The sequence below is a fragment of the Tiliqua scincoides genome, chromosome 4, assembly GCF_035046505.1.
Source record: "Tiliqua scincoides isolate rTilSci1 chromosome 4, rTilSci1.hap2, whole genome shotgun sequence".
NCBI lineage: Eukaryota > Metazoa > Chordata > Lepidosauria > Squamata > Scincidae > Tiliqua > Tiliqua scincoides.
In genome coordinates, this window is record NC_089824.1 from 100,513,032 (window position 1) to 100,528,131 (window position 15,100).

The following is a 15,100-nucleotide window of genomic DNA, read 5'->3' on the forward strand; positions in this document are numbered from 1 at the left end:
ACCCTAATGCTGCAGTTTTCAAACTGTCTGGGAGTTTGAAAGCTGCAATAAGTGCTTCTAGGGGAGGGGAGGGAGGCAGCGGGTGTGGGGGGAAGGCAGCGATGCGATCCCCAGGATCACGGGGCTGCAGGGACTGGGATGTACTCACCAGTCCCTGCAGCAACGTCCTGGGGGTGTGGAGAGCCCTGCACGAGGGTCTGCAGGGCTCCCCAGCCTGCAGAAAGCAAAAGTGGAGTGATCACGCTCCACTTCCGCAAAACCGGAAGTTTCTGGTTTCTTTCGCTTTCCGCAGGCTGGGAAGCCCTGCAGCCACTTGCGCAGAGGTCCCCGCACCCCCAGGACGTTGCTGCAGGGACTGGAAAATACATCCCAGTCCCTGCAGCCCCGTGATCCTGGGGATCGCATCGCTGCCTTCCCCCCACCCCCGCTGCCTCCCTCCCCTCCCCTAGAAGCACTTATTGCAGCTTTCAAACTCCCAGACAGTTTGAAAACTGCAGCATTAGGGTCATTGTCTCTGGCCACATTGTCTCCGTTAGCGACGTGACCCTGGGGATCGCGTCACTGCCTTCCCTTCTGCCCCTTAAGAGGGCAGAGGCCAGGGCCCTCAGGCTGGGACATCGCGATGCCCCAGTCTGAATAGCACTGTCCCAATGCACTGGGTGCATGAAATGATCTGCTAGGTAATTGGCAATATTTTGGCAAAGAGCAGGCAGGAGAAGAGATACTAATCCCAGCCACCTTTCCCCCTTTGTGAGCGACTGATAAGCACTATCAGTGCTTTTTGTTGAGGCTCCATGTTTTCAGCCCTGATTGCTAGAACAGGTTGGGGGATTTGTGCATTCAGCACCCATTTGGCTTGTGCAATTCCTCATCCAGCTAAGGATGCCTATGTAGAAGCCTGCTGTCATGCACGTATATGTTCCCAGCTTGATCTGGATAAATACATACTTCTTCATCACTTCGGGGGTAGCATAGCTAAGGGGGTGCAGGGTGTAGCAGTTGCACCAGGCTTCAAGCTTTAGGCTAAGCTTGACACTAGTGACCAAAATTGTGAAAATCTTAGTATGTATGAATAATACCATCATGTTATATATCATTGGGAAGGTAATTTAATGGTGAATGCAATGAAGCAAACCGCATTGGAACATCTGTATTCTATCAAACGTTATTGCCAATTAACCATAAAATGAAAACACAACTACCTTATGGAACAAAAAGTGGATTTTCTTAACTCAAAACTGACCTATGAAACTGATTGTTCTGAGAGGCAATGAAATGTTATTATGTTTTTTACATGTTGCAATGACATATTATCATGATACAGCATGAAATAAAAAGGTGTCAATATGGGTCAGCTCTTATTTCCATGTATCATAATACAGTTTTCCCTGCTAACTGTGTAAAAAGGCACTTTTTCAAGTTCTTATATTTAGCAAGGAGAGAATAACCATCCGTCTTCACCCCAGCACAGTGTCTCTGACCGATAAGGGGCATACTTTTTATTTGTTTACTGAATTAAATTTGATTTTGTCTGTGTTGGGGGCTACAAATCTTTGACCCCAGGTAGCAGACAGATGCCTTAGCTATGCCACTGACTGAGGGGAGGCAGCAGAGCAAGGGGGAGGTGGTGGGTTCCTCCCATTTTTCACTTTTTCAAAAGTCCGGGTATGATGTCACTTCCTGTTTTGACGTCACTTCCGCGGCAATATTTTGAGCTTGGCACCGGGCTACATGATCATTAGATATGCCACTGGGGGGAGGGGAGAGGTTTTTTTCTTTCTCTTCAAACCATCTGGTAGGACAAGATGCCTATTGTTTCTTTATTTCTGTGTCCTCTTTGTAACAGAATGAATATTACTGTAGGTTAGATTTCCTGTGGAAGAACAAGTTCAAAAAAGAGCGCGAGGAGATTGAGACCATGGAGAACTTGAACCGGCTGCTTCTGGAGAATGTGCTGCCTGCTCATGTGGCTGAACATTTCTTGGCAAGGAACTTGAAGAATGAGGTCAGTCCTTGCCAGGTTGGGCCATTTCTGTTTCAAGATCAAACTGACTAGGGGCCATGCACTCCTTTTGAAGCAGTTCTGCACAGCACGACCACAGAGACCTCCCTCCTGTCTTCCACTAAAAGTGGAAGTCTTCCACTAAAAGTAAAAGTCCACTAAAAGTGGAAGTGGGCAAATCTGCTCGCCTTCATTTGTAGTTTCATTTTTATAAGCATGAGAGGAATATTATGACAAATTTTATCTGATATACACACTGCCATCACACACTCAGTGAGATGTTCCAGGTACTACTAAGGCACTTTGATTCCTTTTGAGTGAAAGATCAGTGAAGACTTAATATCTTTTAATGTACAAATGTTGAGCAGGAGAGAGTGGGCAAGCATCCAGAGCTAGTCTTCAGAATGGCATCAATTCCTTGAAACAGACAGTTGCTATTGCAAGCCAGATGCAAAAACTTTCCTTGCTAAGTACATTCTAACTTTAAAATGCCTCACTTGGTGTATGGCTATACACATACACAGGAAGAATGATTCCAATACTTTGCAAAGCGTCCAATATGAAATAAACATTGGTGAGGATTTCCATATCCCAGGGCTTGTGTCAAGGGGTTGGTCAAGGGGTTGGTGCTGTTGAGCTGCCACCACGGGCCACACTGCTGATCCCAGACTGTCTTTGTGTCCATGGCCTTCATGCATTGGGAGCAGAATGACTCCCTTTCGGCTTCTTGCAGGTAGGAGGGCATCTCTGGAGGGAAATTTGCTGTGTGGGCTCTGATACCTGGGGCTGGATCTGCAGTAATCCTAATATTCTTTCTGCATTACTGCGTACCATGTTATCTTCCTCAGCTACATCCTATTAATGCTCAAAACACATACTCCATTCAGCTGATTACAAACAATCAGGTATTCATATTCTCTCACTCTGATCCATCAGTTTCTTGCAGAGTTGGGAACTCTGAAATACAGAAGTTCTCTTGGTTACAAATGATCAGTATACAAATGTGCAAATTAGGGAACACTTTTAGCCCCAACTTCTGGTTTGCAGCTGATGCTACTGACTGTGGAAGCCGCTCAGGAGCATTTTGTGCAGCTCCATGGTGAAACTGTCAGGATTCCCAATTAATCTCACAAGGTTGGAAGTGAAACTGAGCAGTGTCTCTAGTGAAAGTGGCAACAATCAAAGTGCATCAGTGTACTTTGGAGTATTACTGATGAACCGAACAACTTATGAACAGACCTCTGGAACCCAGCATGTTATGTAAGTTTGTAAGTAGTAGTTTCTGTACACACAGAGTTCTGCCACTAGTGTACTTCATTAAAGAAGGCAGCTGTGTACATGCAAAGGGATGCACATGTGGAGCTACCTCTTCTATTTAAGTGAATAGGGAAGCATTAAAGTGAATAGGGAAATGTACCTGAGTTCCAGGTATACATCAACTTAATTAAAATGGATTTCCTGTTTCCTGCATGGCAACGATGCATATCTTTTTGACAGTCAGTAATTGTGATTCAAATTGGGTAAAGCGATCTTTGTAGTCTTCCAGCTTAATTAAAAGGATAAAAGAAAACAGTGTCATGGTTGTCAAAGGTGCGTTCTTCCAAATAACAGAAATCCTTCAGTTCTGCACTGTGTTTTTGTTCTGTGGAGCATTGGGAACTCCTGACACTTTTGCATTGAGATGGAAATGAGATTCTGAGAGGTGTGCGCATTCAAGATGTATTGGTGTTAAATTTGTCACTTGATTATTAGCAACATGTATGCATTGTATCTGTAGGACTGAGACGTGCAACAGAGAGACAGATGTGTATGTAGAGAGTTATTTTAATCAATAAATAGAATAGTCAAGTTGTATTTGTGTGTTTACCCAGGAAAATTATTCATAGACAAAAGAGATTCAAAATAAAGCAAGTACTAATAAAATGAAGTTGTCGTCTTTGGTACAAGGAGCAAGGGCACCATTCATGAAAATCATTGTCCTTCTGCTTTTTTCTTTCCTCTCTCATCTGTGCCATATTTTGGGTTTCTTGTGTTGACAATATTTTTATGACCAAGCTTCTTAATCTTCTGTCTTGAATAGGATTTATATCATCAATCATATGACTGCGTCTGCGTCATGTTTGCCTCCATTCCAGATTTCAAAGAATTTTATACAGAATCTGATGTCAACAAAGAGGGCTTAGAATGTCTGAGACTTCTAAATGAGATCATTGCTGACTTTGATGATGTAAGTACTTCATGTCAGAACACAATATGAGCAAGAAGTGAATCCATTGCAAAGAAGTGAAGCAGTAATCATTCCCACATTACCATCACAATCTATAGCAAATGGGCAGTGGCTGACATGCTTAATGTGCAGGCAACAGGACCTGTTTACCCTTTCAGGCAGAATAGCATCTTAAACTTATCTATAGCATCACAGAATGTCAGACCTACATCCTGTGCAGTTGAGAGGAGAATGAGGCAGAGAGCATGGTGAAGGTGACTTGTAGCCAATAAAAAGCTTGTCTCCTAATTGCTGAGGCCTGTGAACAAGCCTGACCCAAACGTTTTTCAAGGAGTCCGGGAGAGTTTCACCTGACTTGCTCTAACCTATGGATATAAGGAAGCTAGTGAGTCTGATCACCCTGCTGTTCGATTATTTGACCAGACCAAGGTGGTGGTACAATGCCTGAATTCCCATATGATCTGCCTTTGGTCGCCAGTTCAAAACCTACTGTGGGCATGAGTTCTAAGATAGATGATTCTCAGAGTTCTTTCTTTGGAAGAAACCTTTCTTCACTCTTTCCTTGAGCATTAAAAAAATCTAGTTTGGCTGCATTCCTATATATACTTACCAGGGAGTAAATCCCACTGAATTCAGTGAATCCCATTGAATTAGTTCTGAGGAGATACGTCTTGGATTGCACTGTTGGAGTCCTGCAAAAGCATGTCCCCTGCAAGATGTTTTTTTTGACTCACAGGGTTATATGTGAAGAGAGCAACTAAAATGATTTTTTAAAATGATTCCTGGGCTGGGGCACCTTCCTTATGAGGAAAGGCTATAGCACTTGGGCCTCTTCAGCCTAGAAAAGAGACACCTGAGGGGGGACATAATTGAGACATACAAAATTATGCACGGGAAGGATAGAGTGGATAGAGAGATGCTCGTTTCCCTCTCACACAACACCAGAACCAGGGGACATCCACTAAAATTGAGTGTTGAAAGAGTTAGGACAGACAAAAGAAAATATTTATTTACTTAGCGTGTAGTTGGTTTGTGGGACTCCTAGCCACAGGATGTGGTGATCACATCTGGCCTAGATGCCTTTAAAAGGGCATTGGACAAATTTCCATCACGGGTTACAAGCCATGATGTGTATGTGAAACCTCCTGATTTTAGAAATGGGCTATGTCAGAATGCCAGATGCAAGGGAGGGCACCAGGATGCAAGTCTCTTATTGTCTTGTGTGCTCTCTAAGGCATTTGGTGGGCCGCTGTGAGATACAGGAAGCTGGACTAGATGGGCCTGTGGCCTGATCCAGCGGGGCTGTTCTTATGTTAAGGGCTTATAAATCTGACTATTTCCCAGGAAGATTCCAAGAAAGGTACAAAAATGCTTGTATCATAACAGGAAGGTGTCATATATAGTATAAACCCATTTCATGCTCTATTTTTAAACATAGGAGAATGATTTGTAGAAGCACTGTGTGATGGACAAATGCATCATGGGGATCAGGCCACAAAGGGTAAATTGTACATGTTGGAGAGGTAGGAAAGGAAGCCAGCTGGGCAGGGGTTGCTTCAGGGGAGGGAGACACTAGAGTTATGCACAATCATAAGCCTTAATGGCATTTCTGGTTTAAAATTTAACCAGTTTTCCGCTCTTAACTTGCAATTCAACATAAGTAAGAGTTCCCTGCAGACATGCCAGTGAATTGAGCAGCACCATTCTGTGCCCCTTTAGAACCAAGGCTGATGCTGGTGTTCAGGTTTTTTTTCCAGAAGTCCAGCCTGAGAGACATAAGAAGAGCCCTGCTGGATCTGGCCAAGTGCCCATCTAATCCAGCTTCTCATGTCTCACAGTGACTCACCAGGTGCCTCTGGGAGCACACAAGATAATTGTATCCAGTTGCCACTCCCTTGTATCTAAGACCCTCTAGCCACTTTTTTCTATTTCTATGCTTCAATCCCCATTCCTCAAAGTGTTTGTATAATAAGCTAACAGAACATTGTATGTGGTAGCTGCTCTCTGCTTGAAAAAAGAAAAAAAATTCACCCCCATGTAATTGCTTACATTTTTTCCTGCCATGGTTTCACATACCGTTACTCATAAGTGGTGTTGATTTTTTTAAATTGTGCTATATGAAAATACCCATATTGACGTACACACGTCACCTCCAAAGAGAGATGCACCACAAATCCAAGTTCTGCAGTAACACTGTCTGCTGAAAATGGCTAGTTACAGCTCATTTTAGAGAATATTGAAATAGTTGACTAAGAGCCTGATCCTGTGGTCCACGCCGCGCCTCCGCGGCGCAGACCACAGTTGCAAACGTGCCGTAAGGCACATTTGCGGGGCTTACCGCCGGCGCTCCTGGCTTCCGTGGCTTCCGTGGCTCGGCGGTCTCTGTGACCACCGGGCTGTGGAACGGGAGATGGGGCGTGTCTGGGGGCATAGGGGAGGCGTTCCAGGGAGGGGGAGGCGTGGTTGGGGGCATGGGGGAGGTGTGTCGGGGCGGGGAGAGGTGGATCTGCGGTTCCGAGCTCTGCAGGATCCAGGGCGCTTGGACAGGGCTGCTCGCCCTACACGAGCACCTTCACTTTAGCAGTGACCAAACAGTCGCTGGATCCAGTGGGAGCCCTCTGTGGAGCTGCCCGGTCCCGCAACTCTGGGCAGCTCAGAATTCGGCTATAATACTACCCTATGCAGAGCTATGTTTAATGCTCACTGAATATTTGAAGTTGGAATAATTTCCTACACCTGTTTGAAAAGCCTTGTAAGACAACTTACAAATTCAGATTAAAAAAAAAAAATAAACTCAGTTTTATGGACATACAATGAAAATTACCACCTACCAGTAAAATACAATACACAAACAAGGCTGGCACAAACCTGGTACTTGCAGCTGTCTGCCAAATGTTGCCCCCCCCCCTTAACCTGGTGATGCGTCAGCCTCTGCTCTTTCCACTTCCCTGGATTGGAAAAGGAAAGGGGGGATGGAGTGGAAGAGGACAGGAGAGTATTCAGCTCTAGAATGTCCCCTCTTCTTTTCCAATCCAGAGAGAAGCAGCGGAAATAAATGAGCAGGTGGAGGTGGGTGTCCAGTTTGCTGCCTCAGTTGGTCTTTTGAAAGAACCAGTCTTCAATGGCAGTCCAACCCTTTTTCCTGACAAAGCATGACATTTTTTTTTTTAATTTTGGCAAAAGTTAAGTCATCCTGGTATGTCATTGATAGAACATAAACGTAGGCTGAAAAGCTCTGTTTGATTGACCATTGTTCAGGTCTCATGGTATCATTGCTGAGAACGAACAAAAAAGCATTTTTCTAACAGTTTCTGAAAGAATGGATACGTCAGCCAAAACCAGCATTTCTCTTATCTCGTAAAAATAAGATTACTTACACTGTGGCAGTCTTTGCTTTGGCAGTTTCAAAAACAAGTGGCAGAACTGTTTCAATGTACATGTAGTGGATTGTCATTTGGATGCTTGCTGCTAAGCACTATCTGAATCTCAATTGAATTGCCATTGTTTGGCATGTTCTTTTAGGCTGTCTGCCATGTTTTTACTTCTGTGGTTGTTTGGATTTATCTGTTGTTTTTGGGTTGTTCGCCTGATCTGTTATCTCCTAGCACCAGTGTCTGAAACAAATGCACTTGCTACTCAGAGCAGCATGCTCACAAAAGAATTGCTGAATGTTTTTATGGTTAAACAGCTGGTGACTTCAGATCTGATAGGGAAATTGAACGAGAACGAATGTGTCCCGTAGTGTGGTTTGCGGTGTAATTTGATGGTTGGTAGTGAAGTATGGAAATAAGAAAAAAAAACACAGCTAAAAACTCTGGCTGAATTTGTACATCTTGCAGAACTACACAAAATGCACTTTTCACCTTGAAATGCAGCAGACCTGACCTGCATGAGCAACGATTAGCATAAGACCCCAAAGACTGCAAAGCAGAGGCCTTTTAAGAAATCAGCATGGGCTTTGCTCATCAGATTCACAAGTCAATCTCATTTTCTGTTCTCAGAGCACAAAAATCCTATCAACCTCAGCAAATGATCTCATGGCCATATAGGGCTTTAAACAAAAACAAAAGCAAAAAAATCAACTGTTATGGGTCAGTAGATTTTTCTAACAAGCTCCTGTGACAAAATAATTGACAGTAAAGCATGTAGGTACATGTTCTTATTTTATTTATTGAATTCTTATCTGCTACTTTGAATTAAATCAAGCTGGCTTACAGACACTAAAGCAAATACATCTAGGCCAGTCCTTCCTGATACAGGTATAGCATCTGCGAAGAGAAGGTCTATTGCTCAACAGGCAGCTTTTTCTTTTCTCCCTCCCCTCCCTTAGTAAATGCAGTAGCATTGCTTCACTGGGTTACAGGAATAGGAGGTCTATACCTGCCTTTCATATCCTCATCCAATCCTGCCTTAGTGTGCTATATAAGATAATCAACCTCTGCCAGGAAGGATTGAGCTTGGAGCTTGGGTAACTTGCACTGCCATGTCGCTTTCTCAGCCAAGCTCTGATACAGGAGGTTGGCTTGACTGGAAGAAAATTATTGGGGGGGAGGGAGGCTATGGGGAAGTAAACTCACAATGCAGGGAGGGTTCAGCTATTCCGATTTACCTCTAAAATCCAGCATGCATTCCCATCACCTCTTACTTGTATGCAGTTGAGGCAGACTTGGATGTGCCATTGTTGCATCTAATTTGGCCACAAGTAAAAATAAGACACATACGTATTGGATCTACATCTTCTGAATGTGCTTGTATTATTCCATCAAACAAGTGCCTGGAGACACTAGGAACTGCTCATTAACAATGCTGATGCATTATTTAGCTGCCAAAAATTGAATGTCTTTTGTCTTTTCACAGCTGCTGTCTAAACCCAAATTTAGTGGTGTTGAAAAGATTAAGACCATTGGGAGCACTTATATGGCAGCCACAGGACTAAGCGCAATGCCCAGCCAAGAACACAGTCAGGTACATCAAAGTTATATGCCGCTTGTAGGGTTCATATTGCAAATTTAGTATGGGATGCAGGGGGCTACATGGGGAATTCTGGGTGTACAGCAGGGCTTCTTACAGCCCAATCCTAACTAAATCCCCATGTGGCAATGTAGTGGTGTAGCTACCACTGTACAGGATTTTCAGCTGCTCGATTGTCTCCACAGGGTAAGGAGACAGCTGCTATGGGGCAACTCAGACCTGCACCAGCTGAATCACTGGCACAAGTCCATGTTGCTCCATGAAGGTTAATCAGGCCCAGGAAAAGGCTCAGGAAAACGCCACTGCCCCTCTCCCAGGCCCAACCCACCCCCGTCACCACCCAGTTCCACCCCTCCCCCACCCTATTGAACCGATTCCCCATCTCCATCCAAATCCCTGTGTGGGCTTACTTGCTTACTTGTCCCTGGGCCTGCTAATGTGTTTACTTTTTTAACCAACTTTAGTAACCAGCCGTAAAACACAGTGTGCGCGTGCTCTCTCTGGGCACAAGCCTAACCAGGTCTACTCAGAAGTAAGTCCTATTTTGTTTAATGGGGCTTACTCTCAGGAAAGCGTGGTTAGGGTTGCAGCCTCCGTTTCTCACAAAATGCAAAACATTACATTTTCATTTTCTAAATCTGAATATAATTTCAGTCTCAAACAAACAATTTATTTATTATGGGACAAGATTTATATTTAGTATCTCACTAGAATAAATTTAGAATGCCTGTGAAAGGCTACAGAATTTCTGGGGGGAATATCATTCCTCAAGCATACTTATATAAACCCTTATGCTCTGGTATTAGAAGAATCCCTTATGTATGTGGGGATGTTAAAACTAATTTCCCCTCTCCCCAGATTCTAAGAACAGATTTATGTTGAGCAAAGGGGATACTTTTGAAGAAACATGCAGTGTATTTGTAGAAAACTGAAACATCCTGATTCTTTCTTTTTTTCTATTCCTGCAGCTCAAAATGGGGCTGTATTATATACTGGTGTACAATAGTGCAGACCAGGCCCAAAAGGCAACTGAACCATCCTCAGTCAGGATTCACAAAGTTCAGACAGGCACCACTGAGGAGACCTCTTCATTATTACTCCATTTTGTACAAATTGGGCAGTGCAGCTTCTGATGTAGTGCTGAGGCATGTGTGAACCATTGAGCTATGCTGAAGATCCAATATGATCCTTTATCTGCTGTCCCTGCTACATGGACACAGCAGATAAATATTATATGGCCTGATCCTATGTGTGTTCACTCACAAGTAAGTCCCAATGAGTTCAATGGAACTTACTGCCAAGGACTGCAACCCTAGTACGAAGACTCATTCCTCCCAGTATGTTGCAGTGTTCATGCAGAGTTTCACTGAGAACAAACTGAGCAATATGGTTTTGATGATCACTCTGTATACGTGTTTATTTTCAGGAACCTGAAAGACAGTACATGCACATTGGGACTATGGTGGAGTTTGCATTTGCCCTTGGAGCAAAACTAGATGTCATAAACAAGCATTCCTTCAATGACTTCAAGCTACGAGTTGGTAAGTGGCACAAATACTAAATCTTGTCTTAGCTAAACTGGTAAAATCCCATTTCCAGAAGTAGACCTCGAGCTAGAGAAAAGTTAAGAAAGTGTGGATCCTTATGTCAATAGAGAAAGCTGCTACAATTGTTGTTGTTGTTAAGAATATTTATATACCACTTTTCAACAAAAAAGTTCCCATCTCAAGCAGTTTAAGCAGTGACCATATTAGGAGCAGAATCTTCACAGTTGATTCAGGAAGGACAAACAATCAGAATAAGATTTTTTTTTGGGGGGGGGGAGCAATTACCCTTTAAGAAGTTACTAGAATAAAAAAGGAAAAAGATCTATAGGATACAACATGAATTTTTAAAATCATGTGTAATTAACCAAATGTCCTACTTTGACAGAGTACATGTTTTAGTAAACAAGGGGTATCCAATAGATACATTTTGTGTTTTCAGTCCTACAAAAACACTGTTCTGACATCCCAGAGGGGCAACTCAACGTCCTGTGAGTTCATCCCCAAGGAGCTCACCAAGTGTTGGTAATGCAGCAAAGTTTAAAAAAAAATAATAATAATCCAGTTATGACACTTCCAAGTAGCAAGCATCAGACAGGGGAAAACTATTTATTATCCTCCCTGGAATCATTAGGATTAAGAGTCCTTTTCAAGCATGCATGCCACCTGGGGCTAAAGGTGGAATCCAGTTGCCTCCTCTTAGCTGCCATACTGCGGCTTCCTGGATCAGCAAAGCTATGTCATATTCTTCCCACTCCTGGCAATGTCTGGCTGTTCTCTCCAGCTAGGCTGTAATTATCCCTTACCCCCTATCCCTCCAAGTCTCAGGCCCTCATTCTTCCTGCTGCTACCCTTGGCAACCGCTGGATTTAGGGCTAACTCCCTTTTGCAGATTTTGGCAGTTCCCCCTCCATGCGCATGAATACTCATGTGTCAGTTCTAGTTAACTGCATTTCTCAGGCCCTTCTTTTAATTAAAACACTTCTGCAGTAAATAAACTAATACAGTGTTTCTCAAATTGTGGGTTGGGACCCACTAGGTGGGTTGCAAGCCAATTTCAGGGGGTCCCCATTCATTTCAATATTTTATTTTTAATCTATTAGACTTGATGCTACCATGGTTTGTGACTGCATTTGGGGAAATGGTACAGACCTGCACTTTTAACAAGCTACTATATATATTCTTTTAACAGTGAAGTTTCTGATTAGCCATGAAGTTCACTGTGTAGCCTTGGGCAAGTGACTATCTTTCTGCCTAACCTACCTCAGAATTTTGTTGTAAGGCAAAATGAAAGTTTCTCTGGGCTTCCTGGAGGAAGCAATTTAAGCAATACATGATATAACAGCCAAATTATTTCATATTAATCCATTTTATTCATTTTATTTATCCTAGTCTATTTAAATCTTCTAATAAAGATTTTATTTTATTCATTTTATTCATTTATCCATTTTATTCATTTTATTTATCCTAGTCTATTTAAATCTTCTAATAAAATGGATTAATATGAAATAATTTGTCTGTTATATCATGTATTGCTTAAATTACTTCCTCCAGGAAGCCCAGAGAAACTTTTATTTTGCCTTACAACAAAATTCTGAGGTAGGTTAGGCAGAAAGATAGTCACTTGCCCAAGGCTACACAGTGAACTTCATGGCTAATCAGAAACTTCAACCTGAATTCACACAAATAAATCAAAACAATTCACCTTCAGCAACCTTTGATATGAAGTAGTTTATACATAGGGGGTATTTGTGGGGTGGAAGTTGTAGGACACTGAGCATCAGTGATGTTGGTGAGAAGAAGTGAAGCAACAAAAACTGGAAGTGGGTTTTTCCCCTCTATTTTCAGCAGTTTAGAGGTGCGGGGAGGCCTGTAGGGGGGTTGTGGGCTCCTTGAACTCTCCACAGAGCCATAGCAACCCACAGGTAGGTTTATAGAACCTCTTTCCTCCCCAGCAGTGGTGCGATCCTGGTGATCGTGTCATCGCTGTCTCTGTCACCTCACCCTTTAAGGGAGCAGTGCTGGCTGGGGCATTGCAATGCCCCAGTTTGGGAACCACTGCAGTACAGTATTATTAATGTTTGGATTATTTGCTCCAAATTGTAAGTTTCTAAGTGATGTGGAAGTACCCTACTAATTTTCATAACCCCACAAGTGAGCGAATCAGTCAGTGTGCAGCAGGGACGTGCAGGACGGATGTGGTAGGTGAGGCAAAACCACCCCATCATAGTCCATGGAAAAGCACCGCAGCTGTCGTCCCCCCCGCTTACATTCAAGGAGGTTCTCCTTACACCAGCTTTCTCATGTGTAAGGAGAGCCTCCTCAGGTGTGAGTATGACAGCTACGGTGCTTTTCCATGGATTACAGTGAAGTGGTTCTTCCTCACCTTCCACACCTGCACCTGCACCTTCCAGTCCCTGATGTACCGTATCTTTGTATACAGTATATGCTAACGAGTAGATTAACTTGCCATTGTTGTTATAGGTATTAACCATGGACCTGTAATTGCTGGTGTCATTGGGGCTCAAAAACCACAATATGATATCTGGGGCAACACTGTAAATGTGGCCAGCAGGATGGATAGCACAGGTGTCTTAGATAAAATACAGGTATGATTTTATGTCATGTTAATGCTGTTGAAGTCAACAATTTCTGTAAACATCTTTTTTTATTTCAATATTTTTTTTAATCCTTCAATTATGCTCCTCTACGGAAATTTTAAAACATAAAAAAAAAAATTCATGGAAATGGATTGGCTTTTTTCGCTTTTTACAGTTTTTAAAATTTTTTTGCAACTTTCTGGAAATGTACTTTCAGGAGTCTGGAAGAACTACAGGTTTCCCTGGTAAACAATTTCTGTAATGTGGAAGCCCATCTAGAGAAGAATCTGGCAGAGGTGGTTTCCATAAGCATCCCTAATTACAGTGGTTCCCAAACACACTGGGGCGTGGTAGCCTTTCCACTCACAGAGGTGCCACATGGCCTCTTCTCAGCTTGCCTGGACCACATCATGTAAGAACTTACGCAAATTGTGCAAGATCTTGTCCAAGTAGCTAATCTTGCAAGATCTCATGGGATCTCAGCCCAGCAAGTCAGGAAGAAGAGGGTGGGCAGCACTGCATGGCACCCCTTTGAGAACTTAATTGTGAAACTTGAATCTAGAGAAATACCTCACATAATATGCCCAGCAAACTTGTCCATTAAAGTCAATAAGAGACACACCTAGCAGGAGGTTATCCTCCATGAGGGATAGTTGACCAGGTTTAATGAAAGATCTCCTCACAATTGGTTCAGTTTTTCCACTCCAGAGTACAGAGCAGGGGGAAAAGAGACTTTCAGGTACGTTTCGTTTTTAAAAACATATGTTCTCACCTTTCAGGTCACAGAAGAGACTCAGAATGTCTTGCAAACCCTGGGTTACATTTGTACCTGCAGAGGCATAATTAACGTTAAAGGAAAAGGAGAGCTTCAGACCTATTTTGTACATACTGAAATGACAAAATCCCTGTCACAAGGGAATGTGGCGTCCTGAAATATACACTCGGGTGTCAGCAGTCCCACATTTTTCAAGAAAAACATCACACATTTTTCTTAACTCTTTTTGGGCCATCCCCTGAACATGCGTGTAACTTTCTGGTATATAGAAATATTGCTGTAGTAACATCTACAGTCTAGACCCAGCATCAAGAGACCTCAGTAGTCTTAATGTTCCAGGATGGTTAGTGCGTGCTGTGGGATGGGAAGTCACAACTTGCACTGTCACCTCTTTTAAGTAGAAAAAAGAGGAAGAAAAATTTAAACAGATCAAGAAATGGAAGGTCAGAGACTTGAAAAGACTGAGAATTTATGAGAGAAAACAAAAATACAAAAAAAAAATCCTATGGCAATAAAACTAGAGCTGCGTGGAAAGTCATGGAAAGTATGGTAGCTCCCCAATAACACCCTCTAGTTCTGAATTTGTAATATCTAATTTTGTCCCTTCATCTACTACAACGAAGGTATGTTCGCCTGTTGTGTGTCTCAGCCAGTGACACAAAATGGATGCCTTGGCTGAATGCCTTCTCTCGGAAGAAGTTGTAGCTGTGCAGGACCAGTTTTGTACAAAATGTGTCCAATGTTTTGATGCCATTGTCTTTTGTAAGATTAACTCATTAAAAGTTTATATGTACTTTGTCTTTAAATTTGGGCTTTTTATTGTTATTGCACCATAAATGTACACAATGCTTCATGGCATAAGCAAAAGAAAAAGACCTCTGCTCCAAAGAGATTATGAGCTAAATTTTGACACTGAAGGAGGGGAGGGAGGGAGGGAGGGAGGGAAGTGTCCAAGGGTGCAAAGGATAAATATGAGAAAGT

General features: G+C 42.7%; 1 protein-coding gene across 1 annotated transcript in view; it reads left to right on the forward strand.

Annotated features, from left to right (window-relative positions):
* ADCY2 (adenylate cyclase 2) overlaps positions 1-14,280 on the forward strand; it is a 121,878-nt gene extending 107,598 nt beyond the window's left edge. Inside the window, exons 20-25 of the mRNA XM_066623703.1 lie at positions 1,847-2,005; positions 4,083-4,229; positions 9,087-9,194; positions 10,627-10,741; positions 13,229-13,353; positions 14,124-14,280. Of these exons, the coding sequence (XP_066479800.1) occupies positions 1,847-2,005; positions 4,083-4,229; positions 9,087-9,194; positions 10,627-10,741; positions 13,229-13,353; positions 14,124-14,276 (807 nt within the window). The 3' untranslated portion in view covers positions 14,277-14,280. The remainder of the gene's footprint in view (positions 1-1,846; positions 2,006-4,082; positions 4,230-9,086; positions 9,195-10,626; positions 10,742-13,228; positions 13,354-14,123) is intronic.
* The last annotated feature ends 820 nt before the right edge of the window (positions 14,281-15,100 follow it).